This window comes from Macrobrachium rosenbergii, chromosome 35, assembly GCF_040412425.1.
Source record: "Macrobrachium rosenbergii isolate ZJJX-2024 chromosome 35, ASM4041242v1, whole genome shotgun sequence".
NCBI classification, from domain to species: Eukaryota; Metazoa; Arthropoda; class Malacostraca; order Decapoda; family Palaemonidae; genus Macrobrachium; species Macrobrachium rosenbergii.
The window spans coordinates 6140633-6165912 of record NC_089775.1 but is presented as its reverse complement, the minus strand read 5'-3'; the positions used below and the strand labels follow the sequence as shown (position 1 = coordinate 6165912).

At 38.2% G+C, this 25280-nt stretch overlaps 1 protein-coding gene across 7 annotated transcripts in view; it reads left to right on the top strand.

Moving 5' to 3' along the window:
• LOC136856436 (disabled homolog 2-interacting protein-like) overlaps window positions 1-25280 on the top strand; it is a 439969-nt gene that overhangs the window by 179147 nt on the left and 235542 nt on the right. The window contains exons 1-2 of one of the 7 annotated variants that reach the window (XM_067134312.1): window positions 4222-5159; window positions 5325-6629. The exons of the other annotated variants lie outside the window; for them this stretch is intronic. Coding sequence (XP_066990413.1) covers window positions 5075-5159; window positions 5325-6629 — 1390 coding nt within the window. The 5' untranslated portion in view covers window positions 4222-5074. Of the gene's footprint in view, window positions 1-4221; window positions 5160-5324; window positions 6630-25280 lie in introns of those variants that run through there. 7 annotated transcript variants of the gene reach the window in all.

Below are 25280 nucleotides of genomic sequence, written 5' to 3'. Positions count from 1 at the left end.
ACAGTTTGATGACAGACAAAACAGGGCACACTTTGAAATGAGGATTCTGTCATCCTACTTCTGCGCATTACCACCTCGCTCTACTCTTGTTATGAAACCATTTTGGTGATACAAGCAGAAATAGGCATAACAAGGCAAGGAAGAATTTAGAGTATTGCCATCCCACATTTACGTGTTAACATTTAAGTGTTGCCATTTGATTTATTTTGATAATTCTATACAGATTTTATTGTCATTTGTGCCTTAATGACTTCTGTACTATTTTATTCAAATTTTGTGTAACTCATGTAGACCTAATCCTCTATGCTGTCACACCTTCACCACTGTACCATGATGTCTTATTTATAATCCCACTAATTTCTGGTATCTCTGTTTTTCAGCCCCTTGCTTGCTTTCTTTATTTGCTCAGCAGTAACTTCAACAAGCATTCTTAAACTAAATCTAACTCCTTCCATTCCTTCAGCATTCTGTCTAGTCTCACTATCATCTTGCACATTCAACAGGTCCTGAAAATACTTCCTCCATCGACCCACAACTGCACTTACTTCAGGCAGCATCTCTCTCTCTCCATTTGCATCTTTTATTCTGAGATCCATTTGCTCATTACCCTTCCTCTCTGCAATTACTGACCTAACAGAACAACTGCTTAATCAACTTGAAATCTTGTTCACATTCTCCTCCTATTTTTTTTTAATATAATTTTTGTGTTTTACCTGCTTCTTGACCAACTTAAGGCTGCCACTAATGTTCAGTTATACCTGCGCAGTTATGCCTGCGCAGACGGCCTGTGCAGGCAAAGCTGAACCCACTAACGTTCAGTTACCTGCGCAGTTATGCCTGCACAATCGGCCTGTGCATGCAAAACTGAACCCACTAACGTTCAGTTTTGCCTGAACAGGCATAATTGCGCAGGTGTAACTGACCGTTAGTGGGTTCAGTTTTGCCTGCGCAGGCCGACTGTGCAGGCATAACTGCACAGGTATAAGTGAGCATTAATGGCGGCCTTGATCCATTCTCTTGGCCTCAGTCCTCCTTTATACCTTCCAGTTGCTTTTGAAAAGATTGTCTTTGTTTCCATCACTAAACTTTTCACATCCTGTTCTCATCCACCACTGGATAATGCTGGTTGCATTCCCTCCTCCCAAAACCAGCCCCACTTCCTGCTAACTCCATAACTGCATTCTGATATTTCACACAAACTTCACATACTCCAACTTGTGTGTAGATTAACCATAGCCCTCTTTACTTCCTCTTCATCAAATTCACTTACCTTAATTGCCCATACAGCTGTATTTTTACCCATTCATTGCAAACTTGATCTTTAAAAATCTTAAACGTTTGCTGCAACCAAACAACAATTAGATATAATTCCAGTCACATATTTTACCACTTTGTTAATCAACTATATTTCCCATATACTGTGAACCTACAAATAATTTAACAAACTTCCTTACCACTTTTCCTTAACCAAATTTACTCTTGTTTACTTTTATTTAGAAACTGGTATTTTCAACATTCTAGTCACTTTCCAATTGCATGTCTACTAACACTGTCCCTTCTCGTTTACCACCCCAGGAATTCCATATCTGACCACAGTGCTGTCTCTGTCTCTTTCTCCTGTCGCCTACCTATTTATGTCACCTAGCACAACCACCCTCTCATGTTCTCCGAACCTAGCAAGGCATAGATTTAAACTCTCCCGTAAACTACTGCTTTTATTCTTATACTTTCCCAGTCTTGACTCATACATACTTAAGCTTTCTTTACTGCCACACTCAGGTTAAGAAAAGTCATTTGTAATCTTTTCACCCTTCTTTAGAGTGTCCTTGATGGTACGAGTGCTTTATCTTCCTAGCATTGCACCTTTCAGGCATCACAAACACACAGCCTCCAAATGTCCTCATTCTTGCACACATTGCCTGTCCACCTGTGTCTGACCTAGGGCCAAAACACCCTGACCTTTTCTCCTTGAAAACAGGTGCTGTACGTTTTTCGTTTGCTCCACAACCACAAACATTCAAAACCACAAAGTGCAGCAACTTTTTACATTGCTAGTAAACATAGCTGATCGGTTGGTACGGCAGTTAGTGTCGTGGCATCCACTCAGATGTAGCGGGGGTTTCGCGTCTCCCCCAGGGCGATGAAAAATCGCTGGCTCTGTATCATGATCAGTTACTGCTGCAGTGTGGGGTCTGCGGTGGGAGGTTGAAACCATCGAATTCTTTAGGAGCTTGAATTTCAAGTCAGTTTTCTCTTTGGTGTGCTTGTTCCATGGGAATAGGGTTCATCTACTGAATGAATAAATAAATAAATGTATTATTTTTGGAATTCTGCTGTAGTGATTGTGTTTTTTCTGTCACTTGTATACCTTTTCCATCCCCAAGGGGTCCACTTCCCTTCACTAGGCGCTCTTCTCCATACCTCTCCATATATATATATATATATATATATATATATATATATATATATATATATATATATATATATATATATATATATATATATATATACATATATATATTGTATATCTATGTATATATATATATATATATACATTTTCTTAACTTTCTCTCTCTCTCTCTCTCTTGCTCTCTCTTGCTATAACATTTTTATGTTTAAAATGAAAAATACATGATCAGAATAAAGAGAATTTGAAAATTTCTCTCTCTCTCTCTCTCTCTCTCTCTCTCTCTCTCTCTCTCTCTCTCTCTCTCTCTCTCTCTCTCTCTGGATTTATGTAGATTTTCTGGAAAGGGGGAATAAAAGAGTTCCGATTCCCCCCTTAAAAGAGGATTGGTTTTTTATTGGCACTCAAGTGCCACTTTCTCTCGACATTTGAGAAAATTCTTTCTAAACGATTTTCCGGTCAGATGGCTCCTTTTTCCTCAATTGTGTTCCTCTGTTATTTAAGTAAGTCATTTGGTTTATTTGGTTCCTCAAGATGGCTCGGGAACAGTGGCACAAGCAAAGATGGTCAGTAAATGTTTAGTCTCGCTGTCCAACTTCTCCAAAGTTCCAGAGGTCCTTTATTCCTCCAAGTTCCAGAGGTCCTTTATTCCTCCCACTCTGGACTGTGGAACGGCCTCCCTACTGAGGATGTCGTGAGTTGGAACTTCTTCTTCAGAAGTTCAAGCGAAGATGCAATGCATTGCTACCCTAATGCTATTCTTCTTGCATTTTAATACATTTTTATCTATTTATTAATTCTTTTTTTTTCTCTTTTTAATGAGTGTTATCTCTTCTCTCTGTATTTCCCTTTACTTCCTCTTACTTCTTCTTCCTAATGAACTCCTTCATATTCTTTGGAAGCTTCTTGAATTTCAAGTCAGTGGCCCCTTCGGTGGCTTGTTCCATATAAGTAGGTTTCATCTGAATAATAATAATAATAATAATAATAATAATAAACTTATTATTGTTTTGTGGAAGTCTACTGAACGCTGGGCTAAACTTCAATTCAGCAATTACAGTATAAATGTGCTAGTGACTTGTTAACTAATACCACAGCTACTCATTATTTATTTTTGTTATTATGTTCTACTAATAAACTTTTTCTCTAGATAGTGCAAGGAATTCGGATCTTAAAAAACAATAGTTATCATATAAACGGTTCCAGAACATTAGTCATTTAGTATTCTTAAGACATGACTTGTCATTTTGTAGACTATTTAGCCAAAATGACTTTGCATATTTTATCACTTTTGAGCCATTGTTTCAAACGATTCATTTTTATCATAGATGTTCAAGATTCGTCCGAGGCACTCATGTAACGCAGCATTCATTTGTATGACCCTCAACATATTACAAATTATATGTCTTATTAGTGTCACGCAAATTATATGTTTCATTACCGTCACGCAAATTAAAGTGAGTAGCTAAAACAAAGAAGTCTGAACGCATTGCCATTATAGAGAACTCAGCCTAGCTGTCATTATCGTCTTATCAACAGAGGAAACGCTGCCAACTCGATTATGTGTCTGAAGCCGTCGATTTATTTACTCCGTAATTGTATTTCTAAGCTGATCGACTCTCCTTGGTGCCTCTTCTTTGCCCCAGATGCAGACATATGATGTCAGTGCTGTTCTTTATTCCAGTCAAACGAGCGACAATGGTCGATAGGATCATTCACAACACTCTGTGGTTATGTTCGTCTCTGGTAGGCATTCGCAGGAGTTCGTGTTTTTAATGTGACATCCGGTAACACCAGTCTCAACAGCTGCTGTTACATGCGACCGAGATCTTCTGTAATGTGTCGTTGAAGAGTGACAGCGTCCGTGTATTGATGAGATCTATCACTGGGATTTACTTGTCAGTCACCTTGATCGCAGTGAAAGACTTGGCAACAGCGATTCTCTTGACGAAGGGAAGTTCTGTGATGCAGTGCGCGAAAGATGGACTGTTTCATGTAGGGTCTCTTGTGCTTGTACAGATCATTCCTCCAGATTAAGCTGTTTTTTTCACGGGCAGAATTGGTCTGCCAAATAGCAATGGAAATGGACTGGCAGTAACTGCAGAAAGGAAGAAGTAAACTGGCAGTTGGTGTAGAACTGTTGTGAGAATAGTTGCTATTACTGCAGAGTAGAAGTGACATTTGACTGGCAGTTGCTGTAGAACGGAAGTGAGTATTGGTTAGCACTTTTAAAACAATAGAAGTAAGAAAGAGCTGGAAGTGACTGCAGAATCGAAGTGAGATTAAACTGTCACTGGCTGCAGAACAAATTTGAGCTTGAAACAGCAATGGCAGCAGACTAGAGGTGAGGATGGACTGGTGACTACAGCAAAATAGAAAAAGAATTGTCTGTAAGTTTTTGCACAGTGGATATAGGAAGGAGAATTTAGTGCTTAAAGTTAATTATTCAGTATATCCTCCAGAAATGAGGCTCATAACAGAAGTGAGTCAAAGCTGACACTGAGTGCATTACACACCCGCCTTGTACATGCAGGCTGAGTTTGCATTAAATTCCTTGGTGATGCAAGGGTGATCTGGCCTTGAACCAAGGGGAAAATTTGGACTCATCTTACAAAGTTCCCTGAACCTAGTTTACAGGGAAAATCAACAGTTTTGAAAACGGTAGGGATGGCTGGCTTGTGGAAAAATATAGTTCGTCGCAGGAGGGTTGGAATTGTCGACTGCAGCAAAGTATTTGATGGAGCCAGTAAAGGTTTGTGAATACTTAGGTCAACATCATTTAAGTTGACATGTAACACTGTACATATCCATTTTTGTATTCTTTATATATGTAGGTGCTATATGACTATATTCTTTTATCAGTTTTAGTGTTGATGTAAAAGGATAATTTTCTAAAGATATGTCTTGTATTTCTCAGAGGACCCAGTAGTGTTAAGAGAGAAAAGTACAAGAGTAAATGACGGAACGAATAAGCGAGCGACAATCAACTTGGGAGTGGAAGATTTGCCCGCTGGTCCCCGGCCTGAATCTGTGGCCAAGTTCAACACAGATGATGACTTAGGCTTAAGAAGTGCTGACATTACTGGGTGCCTTGACCCAGTTGATGATGGGGAGAGCTTCGGAGCCTTCCTAATTAGGGAATACCTTCGCAATGAAGATGCTCAGAGGCTCGGGGTGTCACAGAAAGGAGTCACTTGGGCAGACAAGGACAGTAAGCTCAAAGAAAGACGGAAGTCTCTGATTGTGCCTGACTATAGTGGGATGTCTCAGTTAAGGAAAAAGTCAAATGAATCTGGTCCAACAGCAAAACCTGTTGGAATCAAAAGAGATGCTCTGTACCTGGACATTCTGCGTGTCAATGTTGAGAATAAAGAAAACAGTAGTCCTGCCAAAGCTGTAGCATCAGAAGGGTTAGATGAGGTATTCTCTGATAGCAGGCCTAATGAATCAGCAGGACACCCATCACCTGCGCTTGACGAAAATTGTGCGCTGTTGGTCGGACAGGGTGAGGGCAAGCCCCCAGTCGCCCCTCCAAGGAAGAAGCGTGATGCCCGCAGGAGAGCTGCCATGGAGAGGGAGAGGAATGATAGTGAATCTACTTCATCCACTCCAATAAGTCCCTTGTCACCCCTCTCATCAAGCGTCTTTATCGGCTTTGCTGTTACTGCTCCCGAGGATTCAGGTACTCCAGACACTCCGAGCTCTCCGCAGTCCCCGAGCTCTCCAACGGCACGTGACTCTCGCGGCAGCACAGACTCTGATGCAGCATTTTCTCTCATTCCGGATAGTCCTGCCTTGCATCTGTCGAACCAGCAAAAATCTCGCACTCTTGAAAACAGGATTAAGAGAAAGAATAAGGAGAGCAGTGCTGTGTGGCAGCTGAACAAGCAGAAGAGTTCTGAAGACCTGTCGAGTGCCAAACATAGAATGCTAAGGCGAAGTGTCAGTGAATATGTAGATGGGATTGACTCGGGGTTCAGCAGACCTCGCAGATCCAACAGCGAGAAGGTCAAGTCCAAAAAGACTGAAAAAGATGGGCGGTCGTTCCGGGGCTTCTTCATGGGCAAAAGAAAGGACACTGCTGCTTCTGACGACCTGCACAAACCCAAGAGTTCACGAAGCCTTCCTAACCGCACCTTCGAAAGGATCATGAGCGTCAGAAACAAGACGCCTGTCAAGCCCCCCAAAATCAACTCTGGTTACACTTCAGATGGTGATGAAGGTGAGCTGACTAGTGTGCAACTTTTCTGTGTAGTCGACGCCTAGTTCTTGTTATCTCTCTCTCTCTCTACGCCATTTTTCTAGTCACTTGGTCTCATTGTACCTAAACGAAATTAGGAACGGTTCTGCATAGTTAGTATCTGATGATTCCCAACATTGGTGGGTGTCCAGTTAGTCATTTTTAAGAAGTGTTAGTGCTGGCCAGTGAGTAGATGATGGCCACCATGGAACTACAGACCTCGAAGGCGTCAGATCAACCCTGGGGCAATATCTGTCCGGTCAGCCTGAATCAATTGTAAACAGGAAGTGGTAGGAAGATGTGCCTGTCCGTTTTAGAGGTTTCCCCTGTCCATCTTCTACATTACTGTCAGTCTTTCATTTTAGTATCTATATTATCAGTTTCATTGTGCTGTCGTAGTTTGTTTTAATCTTTGTCGAGGACAGTTTAATTTCATGTTTTTGAGTTATGGTGCAAGTTTATGGTTAAATCAGTGTGATGGTAACACAGGCCCTTGCCTGTGTGGTTTGGAGTGAAACGGGAGAGGCCTGGCCTAGGCCTCTGGACTCTGTCCACCAACCTTGACGCATTTCTCTCTCTCTCTCTCTTCTCTCTCTCTCTCTGTCAAGAGCAAATTCTAGATTGTGGGAGCTTCGCAAAAAGTTAGTGGGGTGTGAGCACATTTTTGGTAATAATAATAATAATAATAATAATAATAATAATAATAATAATAATAATAATAATAATAATAATAATATTGAAACGATACACGCTTGTAAATTTGTAAATATTATACATAATTAGTTCACGTATTCTCCTTTCCATTTAGATGTGCTTTCAAGAGTTAAAGAGGGAGGGAGAAAGACACATTGCAATCTTGCTATCATAACATAACGCGCGTCCACAAGCACCCAGGCTCTCCCCGCCCCTTCTCCCCTGTCTCCCATTCACGCCCCCTTCCCTGTTGCTTGCGAGGCGTCCAAACAAACAGCCTTTCCTATCGCTCAGGATAAAGAAGAAGGCGAGACGGACGAACAACATAAACACGTCTTTTGCCAGACAAACAAGCTCGTAAAAGGGGACATCTTTCTCTCCCCAAAGCATCTGCTTTATTGGAACTCGTAAAAAAATCCGTTTGCACTCTCTCTCTCTCTCTCTCTCTCTCTCTCTCTCTCTTAAAGCTCAGCCTCTCAGCTTGATTGAAGCTTCTCCCGTGACGGACGCCACCTTTGGGCTTATCTTTAAGCTTGCAAGAATCTTTCAGTATTCGCAGAACTTACTGGAGGCTCGCTGACAGGACCACGATCGCTTTGAAGCTTTTAGCAGCTTGCCCCTCTGCCTAAAGCTTAATCTTCAGCTTGTGTAACCTATAATGACGTCTTCCATAAAGCTAAACCTTTAGCTTATTACTTCTTTGATGTTTAACAAGTATTACCTCTTCAGTAACTAGGGAGAGAGATAGAGGGGGGTGTTGGGGTGCCGGTCGTCTTATCACTAACTATGGAAAATATGTTCTACTCAGTAAATAGGGAAGTTACAGAGTATTGTCAGTCCACTAATTAGGGAAAGAGTCTCTCTTCAGAGATTAGGGAAAGAGAAATAGGGTCTTGTTTTATCAGTAACTATGGGAAATATGTTTCTGCTCAGTAAATAGAGACGTTACAGACATTGTCTCTCCACCAACTAGGGAAAGACACAGCATTCTCTCTTCAGGGATTAGGGAAAGAGAAAGTAGGGTCTTGTTTTATCAGTAACTCTGGAAAAACAATGTTATCTCTTCAGTAATTAGGGAGAAAGGTAGCATTTTTGAGGGGGCGGGGTAACTAAGAGACAATAGCTAGGGAAGGAATAAATAGGGAACTGTCTCTTCAGTGACTAATGGAAGAGAGATTTTTTTTCGTAGGTAGCCTAAAGAAAAGAGAGAGAGAGAGAGAGAGAGAGAGAGAGAGAGAGAGAGAGAGAGAGAGAGAGAGATCAGTATTCTATCTTCAGAAATTCTGAAAAAGAGATTAGGCTATTTCTTCTTCACTAACTATGGAGAGAGATTATTCTCTTTCTAGTAACTAGGGAGGGAGATTACTGTAATTATGGAGAATTCTTCCTTGTGTTGATATAGAAAGAAAAACAAGTAAAAAATGCGGTGAAGTTTCTTCGGCGCAATCGAGTTTTCTGTACAGCATATAATGCTGTATGAAACTCTCAGTCACAACCCTTGAAACTCTCAGCCACGGCCTAGTGGTGGCCTATGTTATTGGCACCTATAGCGGTGCCAGACGTGCGATCATTGCTAACCTTTAACCTTCAGTAAAATAAAAACCACTGAGGCTAGAGGGCTGCAATTTGGTATGTTTGATGACTGGTGGGTAGATGATCAACATACCAATTTGCAGCCCTCTAGCCTCAGCAGTTTTGAAGATCTGAGGACATACAGAAAAAGTGCGGACGGACAGACAAATAGCCATCTCTATAATAGTTCTCTTTTACAGAAAACTAAAAAGTAACGTACAGGACGAATAGTGTCCATTTGGGTCGAGGACCTTAAAATACATCAAAGTGAGACGCTTCCATCTGTGGTAACTAGTCGATACCGTTGTCTGCCTACCATTACTTGACTGGGTACCATTGCTCTGGTACCGTTGCCTGAATACGATAGCTTGGGAACCGTGAAATCCATTTTCCGACATCTTCGTAAGATGCTGGTGGCGAGATGGAGTCGACGACGTGAAATTAGAGGTGGATTGGCGTGACACTTGGTGTTGTCGAGACAACAGTCATTTTTGTAGTTGTTGATGCAATTGTAGTTGTTGTAGTGTGTGTGTGTGTGTGTGTGTGTGTGTGTGTGGTATTTTCAATCTACAGCTCTTGAAAGAATACCCAGTGATTCTCTTAAAAAACAACTTCATAGTGTTAGGATTATTGCTATACTTTCTGCTTTTATTATTATTATTATTATTATTATTATTATTATTATTATTATTATTATTATTATTATTATATTGTGTGTGTGTGTGTTGAATTTTCAGTCTAAAGTTCTTTAAAGAATTATACCCAATGATTCTTTGTAAAAAGAACTTTGTCATGCTATTATAATTATTATCAGCATAATTCTCTGCCATTATTATTATTATTATTATTATTATTATTATTATTATTATTATTATTATTATTATTATTATTATTATTATTATTATTTCTGGTGCAATTACTATCCCATTTTCGTATTAGTAATACACGCTATATCATTATCGATATTAGTCGTACCCTATACAATTTAATTGTTTTAAACATAACCACATACTCCTTGAGATTGATAAATCAGTAGATCGGGGTCACGGGGACACCTTGAGCTGTTAAATTAAAGAACTCTGTAACACATACTGTTATCTCTCTCTCTCTCTCTCTCTCTCTGGCCGGATGCTGGGTTTCCGGTCACGGTAACCTCTCCAGTTTGCTCTCAGTTCTAGAGGCTGTTTATGTAATTGTAGTAGGTGTGTGTGTGTGTGTGTGTATGTATATACAGTATATATATATATATATAGTATAAATATATATATATATATATATATATATATATATATATATATATATATATATATAGAAATATATATATATATATATATATAGAGAGAGAGAGAGAGAGTTTTCCCAGAGAAAGATATACAGAATTATATAGAAACGATTTTGAGCTTCTTGTGAGAGTTGTTTTCTTGTTCCACCTTTTCAGATGAGAAAAAGGGAGGTTGGAGGGAGGGGGTTGGAGGGTCAGATTTTATATGAGGGAGAGTGTTTGTACTTAGAAAGTTACAGAATTATGTAGAAAGTTGTAGAGAAGAAATTTTGTATATTAGAGAGAGAGAAGAGAGAGATTTCCCAGAGAAAGATACACAGAAATTATGTAGAAAAGAGAGAGAGAGAGATTCTCTCTCTCTCTCTCTCTCTCTCTCTCTCTCTCTCTCTCTCTCTCTCTCTCTCTCTCTCTCTCTCTCTCGTTAAGAGAGAGAGAGATATTTGAATGAGAATTGGGCGTCCTCTTTTATTTTCGATTTTGATAAGGCTTATATTTTTGTGAGAGCGTTTTCTTGTTCCACCTTTTCAGATCTCTCGTTAAGGGAAGATGCTGTACATTTGGAGGAGGGGTTGGAGGGTCAGATTTTTATATGGGGATTAGGTGTTTGTACTTAGTGAATATTTGTATAATTTCTTAGAGAAGTTTCTCTCTCTCTCTCTCTCTCTCTCTCTCTCTCTCTCTCTCTCTCTCTCTCTCTCTCTCATTTGTGTGTTTCCTCACAGCTGATAACCACCAAACCTGTTTTCACAGCTTTTTCAAAACTCAAGCTGAATCTTCTTGTCTTTATTTCGGCTGACTGCTGGATAATGGGGCATTCCCATAGAAAATTATTGGCTCCTGTCCCTCTAAAATGTCAGATTGCAGTTTTAACCAATCTTTCATCACTTTGTTTGAATTCAGGTTCGACTTTGTTTGTTTTGTTTGTATCAAAGAGATTTATCTGAAGGAAATGTTGTTTGTATTATTTTTCTGTTTCTCTCTCTCTATTATATATAGGATACATTATATGTATATATATATATATTATATCTGTAAAATTTACATATATATTTTTATTGATGAACTATTATAAATCTCTCTCTCTAGCCTCTAAATATTCTTCTCTCTCTTTCTCTCTCTCTCATCTCTCTCTCTCTCTATTGAGACTCCTCAAAGAAATTGTAATGTTTCAATTCACAAACGTTTTTTCTTTTTCTTTTTCTTTTTCTTCTTCATCTTTTCCAAGTCATTAGGCCCGGGGGACGTTTTCTTTTCGGTGACTGATATGGAAAATATATTTCACTTTCATTTCTAGGTTTTTATTTTTCTCTTTCTCTCTCTGTGAAGTTCTCTCTCTCTCTCTCTCTCTCTCTCTCTCTCTCTCTCTCTCTCTCTCCGTCAATATAAAACTATTCTGTATATCTTTCTCTGGGAAATCTCTCTCTCTCTCTCTCTCTCTCTCTCTCTTCTCTCTCTCTCTCTCTCGTTAATATCTCTCTCTCTCTCTCTCTCTCTCTCTCTCTCTCTCTCTCTCTCTCTCTCTCTCTCGTCTCTCTCTGAATATAAAGCTATTTTGTATAATTTTCAGAGGAATATTTCTCTCTTCTCTCTCTCTCTCTCTCTCTCTCTCTCTCTCTCTCTCTCTCTCTCTCTCTCTCTCTCTCTCTCTCTGTTACCCCTTTGTGTGTTTACACACACATACCTGATAACCACCAAACCTGTTTTCACAGCTTCTCTGAACAAAACTCCAAGTGCTTTCATCTCCCGCGACTTGTACAATCATTTCGGCTGACTGCTCTGTGTAATGGGGCAATTCTTCATAGAAAATTATGTGGCTCTCTGTCCCTCCTAATTCGGGTCTCGTGTCCCGTCAGATTGCAGTTTTATTCCCTGGAATGGAGAGGACCTGGAATGACTGTTATCTTTTGCATCGCTTTGTTTGTGCTTTGCAGGGTTCGACTTTGTTTGTTTTGTTTGTGAGACAAAGAGGTGGAAGTGTGGAAGGATTTGTTTGTAGATGTTGTTTGTATTATTTTTCTGTTTGTATATTTATATATATATAAAGGATACATTATATGTATATATATATATATTATATATGTAAACATTTACATATATATACATATATGTATAATGATATGAACTATTATACATGCATACATACGCGAACAGAGGAGAAGTGGATATCGTCTTCCCACAAATCGAACTAGGTGTTTGTATTTGCCTGCATAAAAATATTCTTACCCATCAAGGGACAAACTTTGGTTAGCCATGGAATCTGGGAATATTTTCATCCCCCTTAGTTTGAAGATGGGAAGACGATACATATTGAGACTCCCAAAGAAATGGGAGTGATGAATATGTTTCAATTCACGATCGTTTTTTCTTTCTCTTTTGAAAATATATTTTTCTTCTTCTTTTCCAAGTCATTTATGAATCCGGTGATGTGATAAAAAGAACGTTTTCTTTTCGGTGACTTATATGGAAAATATATTTGTAAACATTTCATTTCGGGATGTTGGATAATGTGTGTTTTTTTATAACATTTTATTTTTCTCCCCCAATGGATGGAAACTTCTATTGAGAGTTGTGCAGGAGGTTTCAAATGATCGTTTCTCTCTCTCTTTTCTTTTCTCTCTCTCTCTCTCTCGTTTTCTTTTCGGTGACTCTTTCATTTCGGGATGTTGGAAAGTGTGTTTTTTTATAGGTTTCTGAAGTTTTTCTCTCTCTCTCTCTCTCTCTCTCTCTCTCTCTCTCTCTCTCTCTCTCTCTCTCCTCATATAATATATATTTATATATAAAACAAAAGCTAAGAAAAATATAGATATTAGGTGAGGACAAAAAGTTGAAAGTGGATGATTTGAAAAAATTCAATATTTATATATGTGTGTATATATACATTAATATATATAACATATATACACACAATGTATATATACATATATATAATATATATTATATATATATACATATATTAATTTTCTGCTGTATATATTGACATTCATTTAAATGTCCATTCGTTTTTGTTAAGTTAATTTAAACAAATATTTGTGTATATAATTATTTTGTCTGTCAGCAGGATTACGTGAAACTGATAATCTTTTAAAGTTTAGTATGCTCATGTTAATGTTTATTGTTATTATTTGTGATGCGTTTGTAAAGAAAATAGCAGTTTCCTGCTGTTTGTAAAAGAAAACGGAATGAATATCTGGGTGACTAATCTAATGAGTTCATGTTTGTCAGAGGTGAATGATAAGTAAATCTCTGGAAATGGGTTAATAGTGTCCTTATTTTGGAAGAGAAAACATAAATGGCTCATAGAACATAAGAACTGCATAATATTTTTTAAGTTCTATATACGTTTTTTTATAAAATATTTTTTCTTTATGATTTTATTTTTATGACAATTGATTCTTATTTTCGCAATAATGATTTTGTTTTTGCAATCCCGATTTCTAGTTTTGTATAAAAGAGAACTATTATAGAGATGGCTATTTATTTGTCTGTCCGCACTTTTCTGTCCGCCCTCAGATCTTAAAAACTGCTGAGGCTAGAGGGCTGCAAATTGGTTTGTTGATCATCCACCCTCCAATCATCAAACATACCAAATTGCAGCCCTCTAGCCTCCTCAGTAGTTTTTATTTCATTTAAGGTTAAAATTAGCCATGATCATGCATCTGGCACCACTATAGGCACCAACAACACAGGCCACCAGCGAACCGTGGGTGAAAGTTCCATGGGCCGCGGCTATGAGTCTCATGAGCCGTGGTTGAGACTTTCATATAGCATTATGCGCTGTACAGAAAGCTCGATTGCGCATTTTTTACTTGTTTAAGTTGTATGGTTTTTTTATAAACTGGTATTGTTTTTCTTAGAGTTATGATTTTATTTCTGTTGTTTTCGCAATAATGATTTTGCTTTTGTTGTTCCAATTTTTTGTAAGTTTTTACTAATAGTGATGATTGTTATTTTTTTTCTCATCATTCAGTCTGATGTTTATAAAAGTTTTCTTTTTATTTTTATTTCTGATTTCGCCGATAGGACATTGTTCAATGGAAGCGAAAAATTTATTTTTTCTATCGCCCAGGGAAGAATTAATTTGGTTCGATCGAGAGCGAGGAAAAATTGACTTGGACCTAGTCCCTAAAATCGTTAAATGATGTACCAGGTGGTCAGTCGATTGTTATGGTTGGAGAGAAATAACAGATGAAAGGGTTTCTCTCTCTCTCTCTCTCTCTCTCTCTCTCTTTGTAAATAATATAACACCCTTTTTTTTTTGAAGTTATAAAAGTGGTATAAACATTATTAACAATATATAATGTTATAAATATAATGGTATAATGACATCAGTGATGACCATTTGTCATACTCATAGACCGTGGAGACACATGAGAAGTGAGGGAGTTCCGTATTTTTTCTTTTTTTAATAAGTGGGATCTCTTAATCTTTCTGTATTTCCCTTTACTTCCTCTTACTTCTTCCTAATGAACACTATTATTCTTTAGAAGCTTCTTGAATTTCAAGTCAGTGGCCCCTTTGGTGGGCTTGTTCCATATGAATAGGGTTCACCTGCTGAATAATAATAATAATAATAATAATAATAATAATAATAATAATAATAATAATAATAATAATAATAATAATAATAGTAATAATAATATAATTTGGCAGCAGATCCTCTTTTAAACAGGTTCTATTGAATATTATTGCTGCTTCAGCTGCATTTATTTTGTAGAAGACTTGTTCTATTTTCCTTATTGCGGACTTCTCTTCACTGAAGAGAAGTCCGCAATAAGGAAAATAGAAAAAGTCTTCTACAAAATAAATGCAGCTGAAGCAGCAATAATATTCAATAATAATAATAATAATAATAATAATAATAATAATAATAATAATAATAATAATAATAACAGTACACCTCATTTTTATGTCCATTAATTTATGCCTCTTTCATTTTTTATTTGGCGCATTTTTTTTGTGTCACATTTGTTTGTGTTTCGTTGTTTATGTATACCACACACTCTTGACTGCCCATTTTCCATCCACACCACTTTTGTGTGCCACATTTCTCATATAAATATATATATGTGTGTATATATATATATATATATATATATATATATATATATATATACAGTATTATTATTATTATTATTATTATTATTATTATTATTATTATTATTATTATTATTATTATTATTATTATTCAGTAGATGAACCTATTCATATGGAACAAGCCCACCAAAGGGACCACTGACCTGAAATTGAAGCTTCCAAAGAATATTAAGGTTTTCATCAGGAAGAAGTAAGAGGAAGTAAATAAATACAGAAAGAAGAGATCCCACTCATTAAAAAAGAAAAAAATAAATTAATAAACAGATAAACAGATAAAAACGTATCAAAATGCAAGAAGAATAGTATTAGGGTTGCAATGCAATGCATCTTCGCCTGAACTTCTGAAGAAGAAGGTTCCAAATGCACGACATCCTCAGTAAGGGGGCTGTTCCACTGTCCATATATCATATTTGTATACAATTCTAGGTAAGGGAGGTTAGGTTAAGCAGAAATCGATCGGAGGATAGAAGGGAAATGGTTGTCAAGTGTTTTGAAGCAGAGGGTCCAGAGATTGGGCAGACCCAATTGCAGCTGCGTTTCTCATTGTGTGGATTGTGAAATTTGTGAATTTGTGTATCATATTTTGTGTGTGTGTGTGAATATATTAAGACATTTCATTATGTCATATGTACCCTATTTCATGAGAGTTCTAAGACATTTCCCCAAATGCAATATGTACCCGTTTTATTTGAACTGGAAAGCGTGCCTGTATGTTATAAGAATTAGATGACATTCTGCCATGTCATAGGTATTGGGGTACATTCAAATGTGTCATAGGAACTGCAAGATATTCTGCCATGTCATAGGAGTAACAACAACATGAAGATATTCTACAATGTTATAGAATATTGAAGACTTTCCACCACGATATGGAAATTAAAAAGCATTCGACAATATCCTAAGAATTCTATAATTGAGCATTCCGATATGCCATAGATATTCTAATGCGTTCTACCATGTCATATGACTCTTAAGACATTCCCGGACGATGTATGTTGCACATCCCTCCTTTTCTATGGAAATTCATAGACCTCCCCCACTCCCCGCCCCGTCCATTCCCCCCTATAGGAACCATCCATCCATGAAAATATTGTTCTGGGAAATTATTCCAGCGGAAATTCTATTGTCATTCTATTTCCAGGGCCATTTGTCAGAGAAGAAACTTTCTTGCCAGTTCTGTTAGTGGGGGAAATGGAGATTTTTCATTATTGATGTATTTTGGGGATGTAGGGGGCGGGGATCACAGACCCCCCCCTTCTCCACCACCGGGCCAAGGGGGTATGCTTTGTAGGGGTCTGGTTGTTAAGGAGAAGGGGGGGGGGATAAAATTAAAGTAAAATTGTTTATTTAATTGTTTATTTAATATCAGTTCATATGCAGATGATTTGTTCGTGACTCGAAGTTTGCAGAAGATTGTGTTGCTTATAAGATGATCAGTACAGTTGCATTCAAATTTGGTAAATGTTTTCATACCGTGGGAAAAATAGCAAGTGATATATATATAAAAAAATATATATATACATATATATATATATTCATATAAAAAAGACAAAATCCACGAAGGAAAGAGAAACAATGGAGTACTGCAAGGCCTTTCGACTTCTTGTCCTTTACTTAGCTCAGTAAAGGACGAGAAGTCGAAAGGCCTTGCAGTAATCCTTTGTTTCTCTTTCCTTTCGTGGATTTTGTCATTTTTATATATTCATCACGTTCCATATTTTCGTGATTCAGTTATACACGTATATATATGTATATATATATATATGTGTGTGTGAGAGAGAGAGAGAGAGAGAGAGAGAGAGAGAGAGAGAGAGAGAGATGGTTTACTGGTGCTGAAGATTTGAAAGATTTTTACAGCGTTTCCGATTAACGGATAGATAATGAGAGATGGCATTTAAAGGGTTTGAAATATATTGACAGAGAGGGACAAATTATAAAAATTGAGAGAGAGAGAGAGAGAGAGAGAGAGAGAGAGAGAGAGAGAGAGAGAGAGAGAATGTATCATACGTGTAGAATTATTTCAACCTGATGAGATGATCCATTACTTCATGGGGGCCATCACTTGCAATAAGAGAGAGAGAGAGAGAGAGAGAGAGAGAGAGAGAGAGAGAGAGAGAGAGAGAGAGAGAATCGATATTGTCATGAGAACGATTCCAATTTCCGAGAGATAGACAGACAGACAGACAGAGAAAGCAGCAGAAAAAGAAGCAGTGGTAGCAAGAGGCCTTCGGAAAAGAAGTTATTTGGACATCTTTTATGAGAATTCCAGCATAATTCACGAAATATTTCCCGCCCTCTTTCCACCATTCGTCTTGACAAACAGATTCTCTCTCTCTCTCTCTCTCTCTCTCTCTCTCTCTCTCTCTCTCTCTCTCTCTCTCTCTCTGTATGTGAGTGTGTGTATCTATATCCCATTGCTCATGTTTCTCTCTCTTAAATAGAAGGAAACGTCGCGCACTGTGACATTTAGAAATCTATTTTAATTCAAGAAAACTTATATCCAGAATAATGTGCCAGTGCCCTGATCACAGAGGAGCCTTCAGTTATGAACCTTAAGCGTTGGGACTTAAGGGCGTCTGTTGCATGGCAGGCTTTTTCTTCTAGGATGCGTTTTATCAAGGCCAGAGAGGAAGTAGACTGATACTGTGAAGTCTGGTGGAGCAAAACGATTATTGTGGTGACAGTAACAGTAGGCACTGAGTTTTGCTGAGCTTAAGTGATCACTTGTGAAGTTCTGTGTGTGTTAAAGGTTTTGTCCGCGTTCGTTTGCCAGGTGGTCATTTAGGTGGCTGGTAACGAAGTCACGGGAAAAAAGTCACAGAAAAAAAGTCACAATTTTGGCTAGGAAAAAAGTCACATTGATTTGTGGTGGCCAGTAATCATTCGCTTAGGTTAGGTTGGGTTAGGTTAGGTTAAGTTAGTTAGGTTAGGTTAGGGGTTAAGTTAGGTTTAGTTAAGTTAGATTAGGTTGGGTTAGGATAGATTAAGTTGGGTTAGGTTAGGTTAGGGGTTAAGTTAGGTTTAGTTAAGTTAGGTTAGGTTGGGTTAGGCTAGATTAAGTTGGGTTAGGTTAGGTTAGGGGTTAAGTTAGGTTTAGTTAAGTTAGGTTAGGTTAGGTTACTCTTTTCCTATGACTTTATTACTAGCCATCTTGAATTAATGTGACTTTTTCCCGTGACTTTTTTTCTGTGACTTTCATGGAAGATCATTTTACCCTCAAGGTATCCCTTCTGCCTGTTGCAATAGTAACAGCTTCTATAACCAGCCATGAGTGTCGACAGGTCCTACAAAAACCTTCGAAGGACGCTAAGCCAGAGTCCTGCGAGATGTCAGAGTATGCAGCGTCTCGTCGAGGACAAAGGGACTTCTACCCTGGGGCGATTTCGAAGCCGCTTCCGGAAGGGCGACCCGAAGAATCTCCCTGTGCCGAGACCCTCGTCGAACTCGCTCCCAAGGCAAAGTACTTTGAACGAAGAGTCCTTTGGGAGTGGCACAACCTTCTTTACTTATTTTAATCGCCGTCGTCGTTCACTTGTCAGGGTCCACCATTGAGAAAGTAAGAGCGGCATCCTTGGACACCGCCCTAGGAGCCAGTTGCTCTGGTGGTGTGATGGCACCTTCAGGCAGACATCCTCCAGCAGCCCCACTAAGCAGGAGGTCCTCCTCTTCCCTTGATGAGGACCTGAGTGCCAGCAACTCCAGCATTACAACAACAGGTAGCTGGACTGACAGAGTCACCGGCTTCTTCCAGAATTTCCAGCTGCGAAGATGCCGGAGCGTTGATCCCTCCCAGGGAGACGGCCTCTGGGACGGAAACCTCTCTGGGTTTCGGTCTCTGAGAAAGAAGATGGTCTTGTCACTTTCGACGTCGAATCTCTTGAATGAAAAAGGTCAGTTGGGGGAAATTATGGAGTAGCGTATAGAATTTAGGCCTAAGAACAAGCACTGGGACCTACAAGGTCATTCAGCTCCAAAACGGAAATTGACTGTAAGAAGGTCTGAAAGGTGTAACAGGAGGAAAACCTCAAAGCAGTTGCACTATGAAGCAGCAGTTAGGAGAGTGGAAAGTCAGATGGAAGAAAGAGAATATGACCGGAGGTACAATAAAAGGAATGATATAGAGGTTACAGGTAGGGGGCTAATGAAGAGACGCTGTGAAGACCCTTGAGTAATGCATACAGTGCACCACATAAGGTACACTGACGGCACTGCCCTCCTAATCATAAAGAATGAATTGTACCCATATTAAGCATTGGGCAAATGGTGATTAGTTAGCTGTTGTGGGTCGTAGCTAGTTCGGTGATGGGCATTGGGTTAGCCAACTCATCCTGGGAAGTTTTCATGTCATCCATTATGCCAATACAAACAATTAGGCTTTTTCCTATTGAAGTTAAAAGGCTAATTGTGAAAATGAATGTATATATTTCTCTCTTAAAGAGAAAAGACTAGCTGTGAAGGTAAATATATATATATATATATATATATATATATATATATATATATATATATATATATATATATATATATACAGACATGTGTGTTTATATATTACACATATACAGTTATGTGCATCCTATTTACTTTATTATTATTATTATTATTATTATTATTATTATTATTATTATTATTATTATTATTATTATTATTATTATTATTATTATTATTATTAATAGCAATCCATATTTTACCAATTTCCACCATTAATATTCCAATTCCGGAATTATTTCTAATTGTTCCTACTTTTCCTTTCCTTATTTCACGTGAAATATGGCCCATCCTTTTTATAGCTGTTTGTTATTTGAGGCTCCTAAATCACCCAGGGGTTTACGGAGGGAGAGAGAGAGAGAGAGAGAGAGAGAGAGAGAGAGAGAGAGAGAGAGAATCTTGGTAAGATTTTTCTACGTAGCGAAGTCACTTTTTGAAAGAGTTTTAAATTCATATGACTATTTACGATGAGATTTAGAAACATAATTTTGTGTGTAGATGTTTCATGAGAGAGAGAGAGAGAGAGAGAGAGAGAGAGAGAGAGAGAGAGAGAGAGAGAGAGAGAGAGAGAGAAGCTTGGTATTCTTCGACAACGTCTTTATGAGCTAATAAACTCCCATAGGAACACCGGAATGGGCCTTCTGGAATTTCACGGCGTTTGGAATCGTTCCAGTTGAGAGACACGGTGGTTAAGAGTAAAAGAGAGTCTGGTGGGAGAGAGAGAGGACTGAGAGTAATGGGACACATCTACAGAAGGATGTGCAAAAAAGTTTCAGAGGAGAGAGAGAGAGAGAGAGAGAGAGAGAGAGAGAGAGAGAGAGAGAGAGAGAGAGAGAGGGCGCCTTAATCTGGCCGGATTGGAACTGCAGACACCGTAGAAACAAAGGAGAAAGAAAAGAAAGGTAATTAAGAAGTAGTTAGGGAGAGGAAGATTAACCAAGTTTCCGCCTGGGTTTTTTTTTTCTCGAGTAGGGTTTGAAAGCTCTCTCTCTCTCTCTCTCTCTCTCTCTCTCTCTCTCTCTCTCTCTCTCTCTCTCTCTCTCTCTCTCTCTTTATCAGCTCACCGCCTGAGTGACCTGATGAATAAGTATGCCCCAGTTGACCTGAGAATTGGATTTGGGTGTATTTTTGTGAGCAAAATCACCAGACGTGAGTGTTGATTGCATAGTGAAACTCTTTACCCATCGTAAAATTCCATTATTCGCCTCCCTCGAGTTACCCAAAACACACACACACACACACACACACACACACACACACACACACACACACACACGGCCCCAAAGCAAGGCCAACAGAATTCGTTCCTTCGAGGTGCGCCTAAAATTTCCTGTGTAGTTCCCGGTGGATCTTGGTAACTTCATTAGGCGACATTAGTACTCCCAGCCGATCGTCATTTGTTCTTAGGGCCCTCGTAGCCCTTATAGCTGCCCCCTTTGCTTCCCTTGTTAAGAGGGAGGAGGGAGAGAGAGAGAGAGAAAGAGAGAGAGAGAGAGAGAGAGAGAGATGTACAGATTTACCAACATTATAATGAAAATTCTGTTGACAATAGAAAATAAATGCTTCGGTAAAAAGATGCTTCATTTAAAAAAGTTGCTTCATTTAAAAATATTCTTCAGTTAATAAGATGCTTCAGTTAAAATGATTTCTTCGTTTAATAAGATGCTTCACTTGATAAGATGCTTCAGTTAAAATGATTGCTTCTTTTAATAAGATGCATCATTTAAAAATATGCTTCAGTTAATATGATTGCTTCAGTTAAAAAGATGCCTCATTTAAAAATATGCTTCAGTTAAAATGATTGCCTCAGTTAATAAGATGCTTCATTTAAAATGATTGGTTCGGTTAAAAATATGCTTCGGTTAAAAATATGCTTCAGTTAAAAAGATGCCTCGTTTAAAGAGATGCTTCAGTTAAAAAGATTGCCTCAGTAAAGCACACTTCATTTAAATAGACGCTTCTTAAAAAAGATGCTTCATTTAAATAGGTTGTCTCGGTTACAAAGATGCTTCATTCAAAAAGATGCTACTTTAAAAAGATGCTTCATGTAAAATCATGCTTCACTTAAAGAGGTTGCTTCGGTTAAAAAGAGGCTTCATTTAAAAATACGCTTCATTTAAAAAAACGTTTTATTTAAAAAGGTTCTTCTCTGAAAAAGATTGCTTCATTTTATAAGATGCATCATTTAATAAAATGCTTCATTTGAAAATATGCTTCAGTTAAAAAGATTGCTTATTTAAAAATTTGCTTCAGTAAGTTTGAAATATCCTGGACTTAGTTGTAAATAGGCCAATCATAAACCTTTCACTTCACAGACAGGAATGAAATGATTAACAGGAAGACAGGATCAGGTTGAGTACAGTTATTAAAGTAGCCAGAAAGTGCCGCACGACTGAATACTTCTTCAAGGAAGTTTTTAAAATAAAATATATCCTTACTTTACTTTTGGATTTAGCTCAAAATTGAATCGGCTGCTCTTTGACCCAGAGGACAGCCACCCACAAAATTCCGTTGAAATCTTTCAGCATCTTTTTGACAGAACTGCAACGTAAAACAATAATACTGAAATCTGTCTGGATTCCTCTCAATATCTAATAAAATTTTCCTTGGTTGATAAAAAAAAATCCTCATCAGAAGTTGCTAATTTGATATTTATTCCCATAAATAAACAAGTAAAATATGCGGTGCCAGACGTAAGATCGTAGTAGCTAACGTTAACCTTAAATAAAATAAAAATAGTGAGTGAGGCTAGAGGGCTGCAATTTGGTATGTTTGATGATTGAAGGGTGGATGATCGACATACCAATTTGCAGCCCTCTAGCCTCCTCAGTAGTTTTTAAGATCTGAGGGCGGAGAGAAAAATCGCTGACGGACAGACAATAATAGTTTTCTTATATAGACAGCTAAAATATGTAAGAGTTTATATAACTTGAAGACTAAATTCCTGATTGCTTTCAAATCTGACATGAATAATAATCCTTATGAATGTTATTTTCATCATTCTTCCACTTTCCTACCTCCCTTGGTCCTTCCCCACACTTACCCACTTCTCTTGAACTTTGACTTCATGAATTCTTTCCCACAGATTTCCCACATTTGTCAAATTCTTCTACTAATAATTCAACACACCTCTGAATTCTTCCCACAGTTCGTTTTATTATTTCCAATCGTCCTGAAATTTTCCTCATAATATTTTCCACTTCCCACAGAATCGTTCCCACAGTCTCATCTTCCCAAATTCACCCCCACAATGTATATCTTCCCCTTGACTCTTCCCACATTCCCATCTTCGCCATTCTCATTTCCTTTGGACAACCTCTTTCTCGCCTCTTTGGTTCTCCCCCACACCCCCATTCTGCTCCACAGTAGCCCCCACCCCCACAGTAAGGAAAAAAAGTGGTGCAATTGGTAGCCCTCGTGGGAGTAAAGTCTTCTGACCACTTTGACCCGGGGTGGGGCCACCGGGGAGAGGGTGTGGGGTCTAGTTGTTAGAAGTAAAAGCGTACGTCTTCGATACGTTCTTTCTCAGAGAGAGAGAGAGAGAGAGAGAGAGAGAGAGAGAGAGAGAGAGCCACATGAAAAAGGAAAATGTTTAGCATACATATAGAATTCTCTTGTCTCTTGCCTGTACCAGACATATACAATTACTGCTCTCTCTCTCTCTCTCTCTCTCTCTCTCTCTCTCTCTCTCTCTCTCTCTCTCTCTCTCTCTCTCTCTCTCTCTCTCTCTCCGAGCTGAATACTTTTCCAATCTGAATTTCCATCTGTCTGTATTTCGTACTGGATCGTGGCATTCCCATGAATTCCCACTCAAATGAGAAACCAATTCCAACTGAATTCCCACTCAGATGGAAATCCCAGTAGAATTCCCACTCATGCTAAAGTCCTTTTGAATTGAATTCCCTTTCATAATAGCTTGCCAGTCGGATTGAATTCCCAATTGAATTCCAACTTAAAATAGATTCCCACTCGTAAAGGCTTCTTTCATATTGAATTCCCACTCATATTAGATTCCCATCTAACGAATTCCTTCTCAAGATAAATTCCAATTCTAATTCAGTTCTTACTCACATAGTAGATTCCCAATCATAGTAGATTCCCACTTAAATTTAATTCCCACTCATAAAGGCTTCTGATTCAGACTGAACTATTAATCAAATTAGATTCCCATTCTAATTCAGTTCTCACTCAGTAGATCCCCATCCCAACTGGATTCCCACTTATAATAGGTTCCCATTTAAATCTAATAAAAGATTCTGCATGAGACTGAATTCCCACTTACTATAGATTTCAATTTGAAATAAATTCCTGCTCACGACAGATTCTGAATCAGATTGAATTCCCACTTGTACTGGATTCCCTTTCTAAAGGATTCCAGATTCTTATTCTAAAGGATTCCAGTTTATGCCAGATTCCCATTCTAACTGAATTCCCACTTCGCATAGATTCCAGTTTGAATTAAATTACCTCGTATAGCAGATTCTGAATCAGATTGAATTCCTGCTCATAACAGATTCCCACCTGAATTACATTCCCACGGGAATTGTACACCCACTGAAATTGAATTCACACGGGAATTGGATTTCCACTGGAATTAAATTCCATGGGAGTTGGATTCCCTCTGGAATTGAATTACCACTGGAATTGGATTCCCACGGAATTGTATTCACATTTGAATTGACTTCCCACTAGAATTTGATTACCATTGGGATTGGTTCCCACTGGAATTTGATTCCCACTGGAATTGGATTACCACTGGAATTTGATTCCCACAGGAATTGAATTCCCATTGGAATTGGATTCCCACTGGAATTCACAGGCTCTCAATCTGACCATTTTCCACCTGGGAATACGTGAGGGCGGAAGTGCATTTCATCCACAAACACGCAGCTTTCAATTCCATTTTTCAACGATTTCTAGGATTTTTTTTCAAGCACCAGACGCTTATAGCTTTTTCGCTGCGAGGCTCTGCTCCCATTAGCCTCAACGGGAGAAAACATCTAGTAGCTCTCTCTCTCTTTCTCTCTCTCTCTCTCTCTCTCTCTCTCTCTCTCTCTCTCTCTCCTGTAAGAGTGGCCTCGGGATCGTTCCCGGAGTAAGACACAAAGGGCATGCTCCCGTTTTCTGGAAAGATATTCTTCTCTGATGTCTTGGGCACTGATTTAAGTACTTGGTCAGTAGTCGGATGTTGAGAGAGAGAGAGAGAGAGAGAGAGAGAGAGAGAGAGAGAGAGAGAAAATATACTGGCAAATGGGGAAGAAGGTAAATTTGGAGAGCATAAAATTGATAGGCAAATGAGGAAAAAATTCATACTTTACAAAAATTATTTGTGTTCGCTACTTAATAACTAATAATATAAATATATATATATATATATATATATATATATATATATATATATATATATATATATATATATATATATATATATATGTGTGTGTGTGTGTGTGTGTATTTATACAATGTGAAAATACACTTTCAAGACAATTGTCTTAAAATGGAGTGTG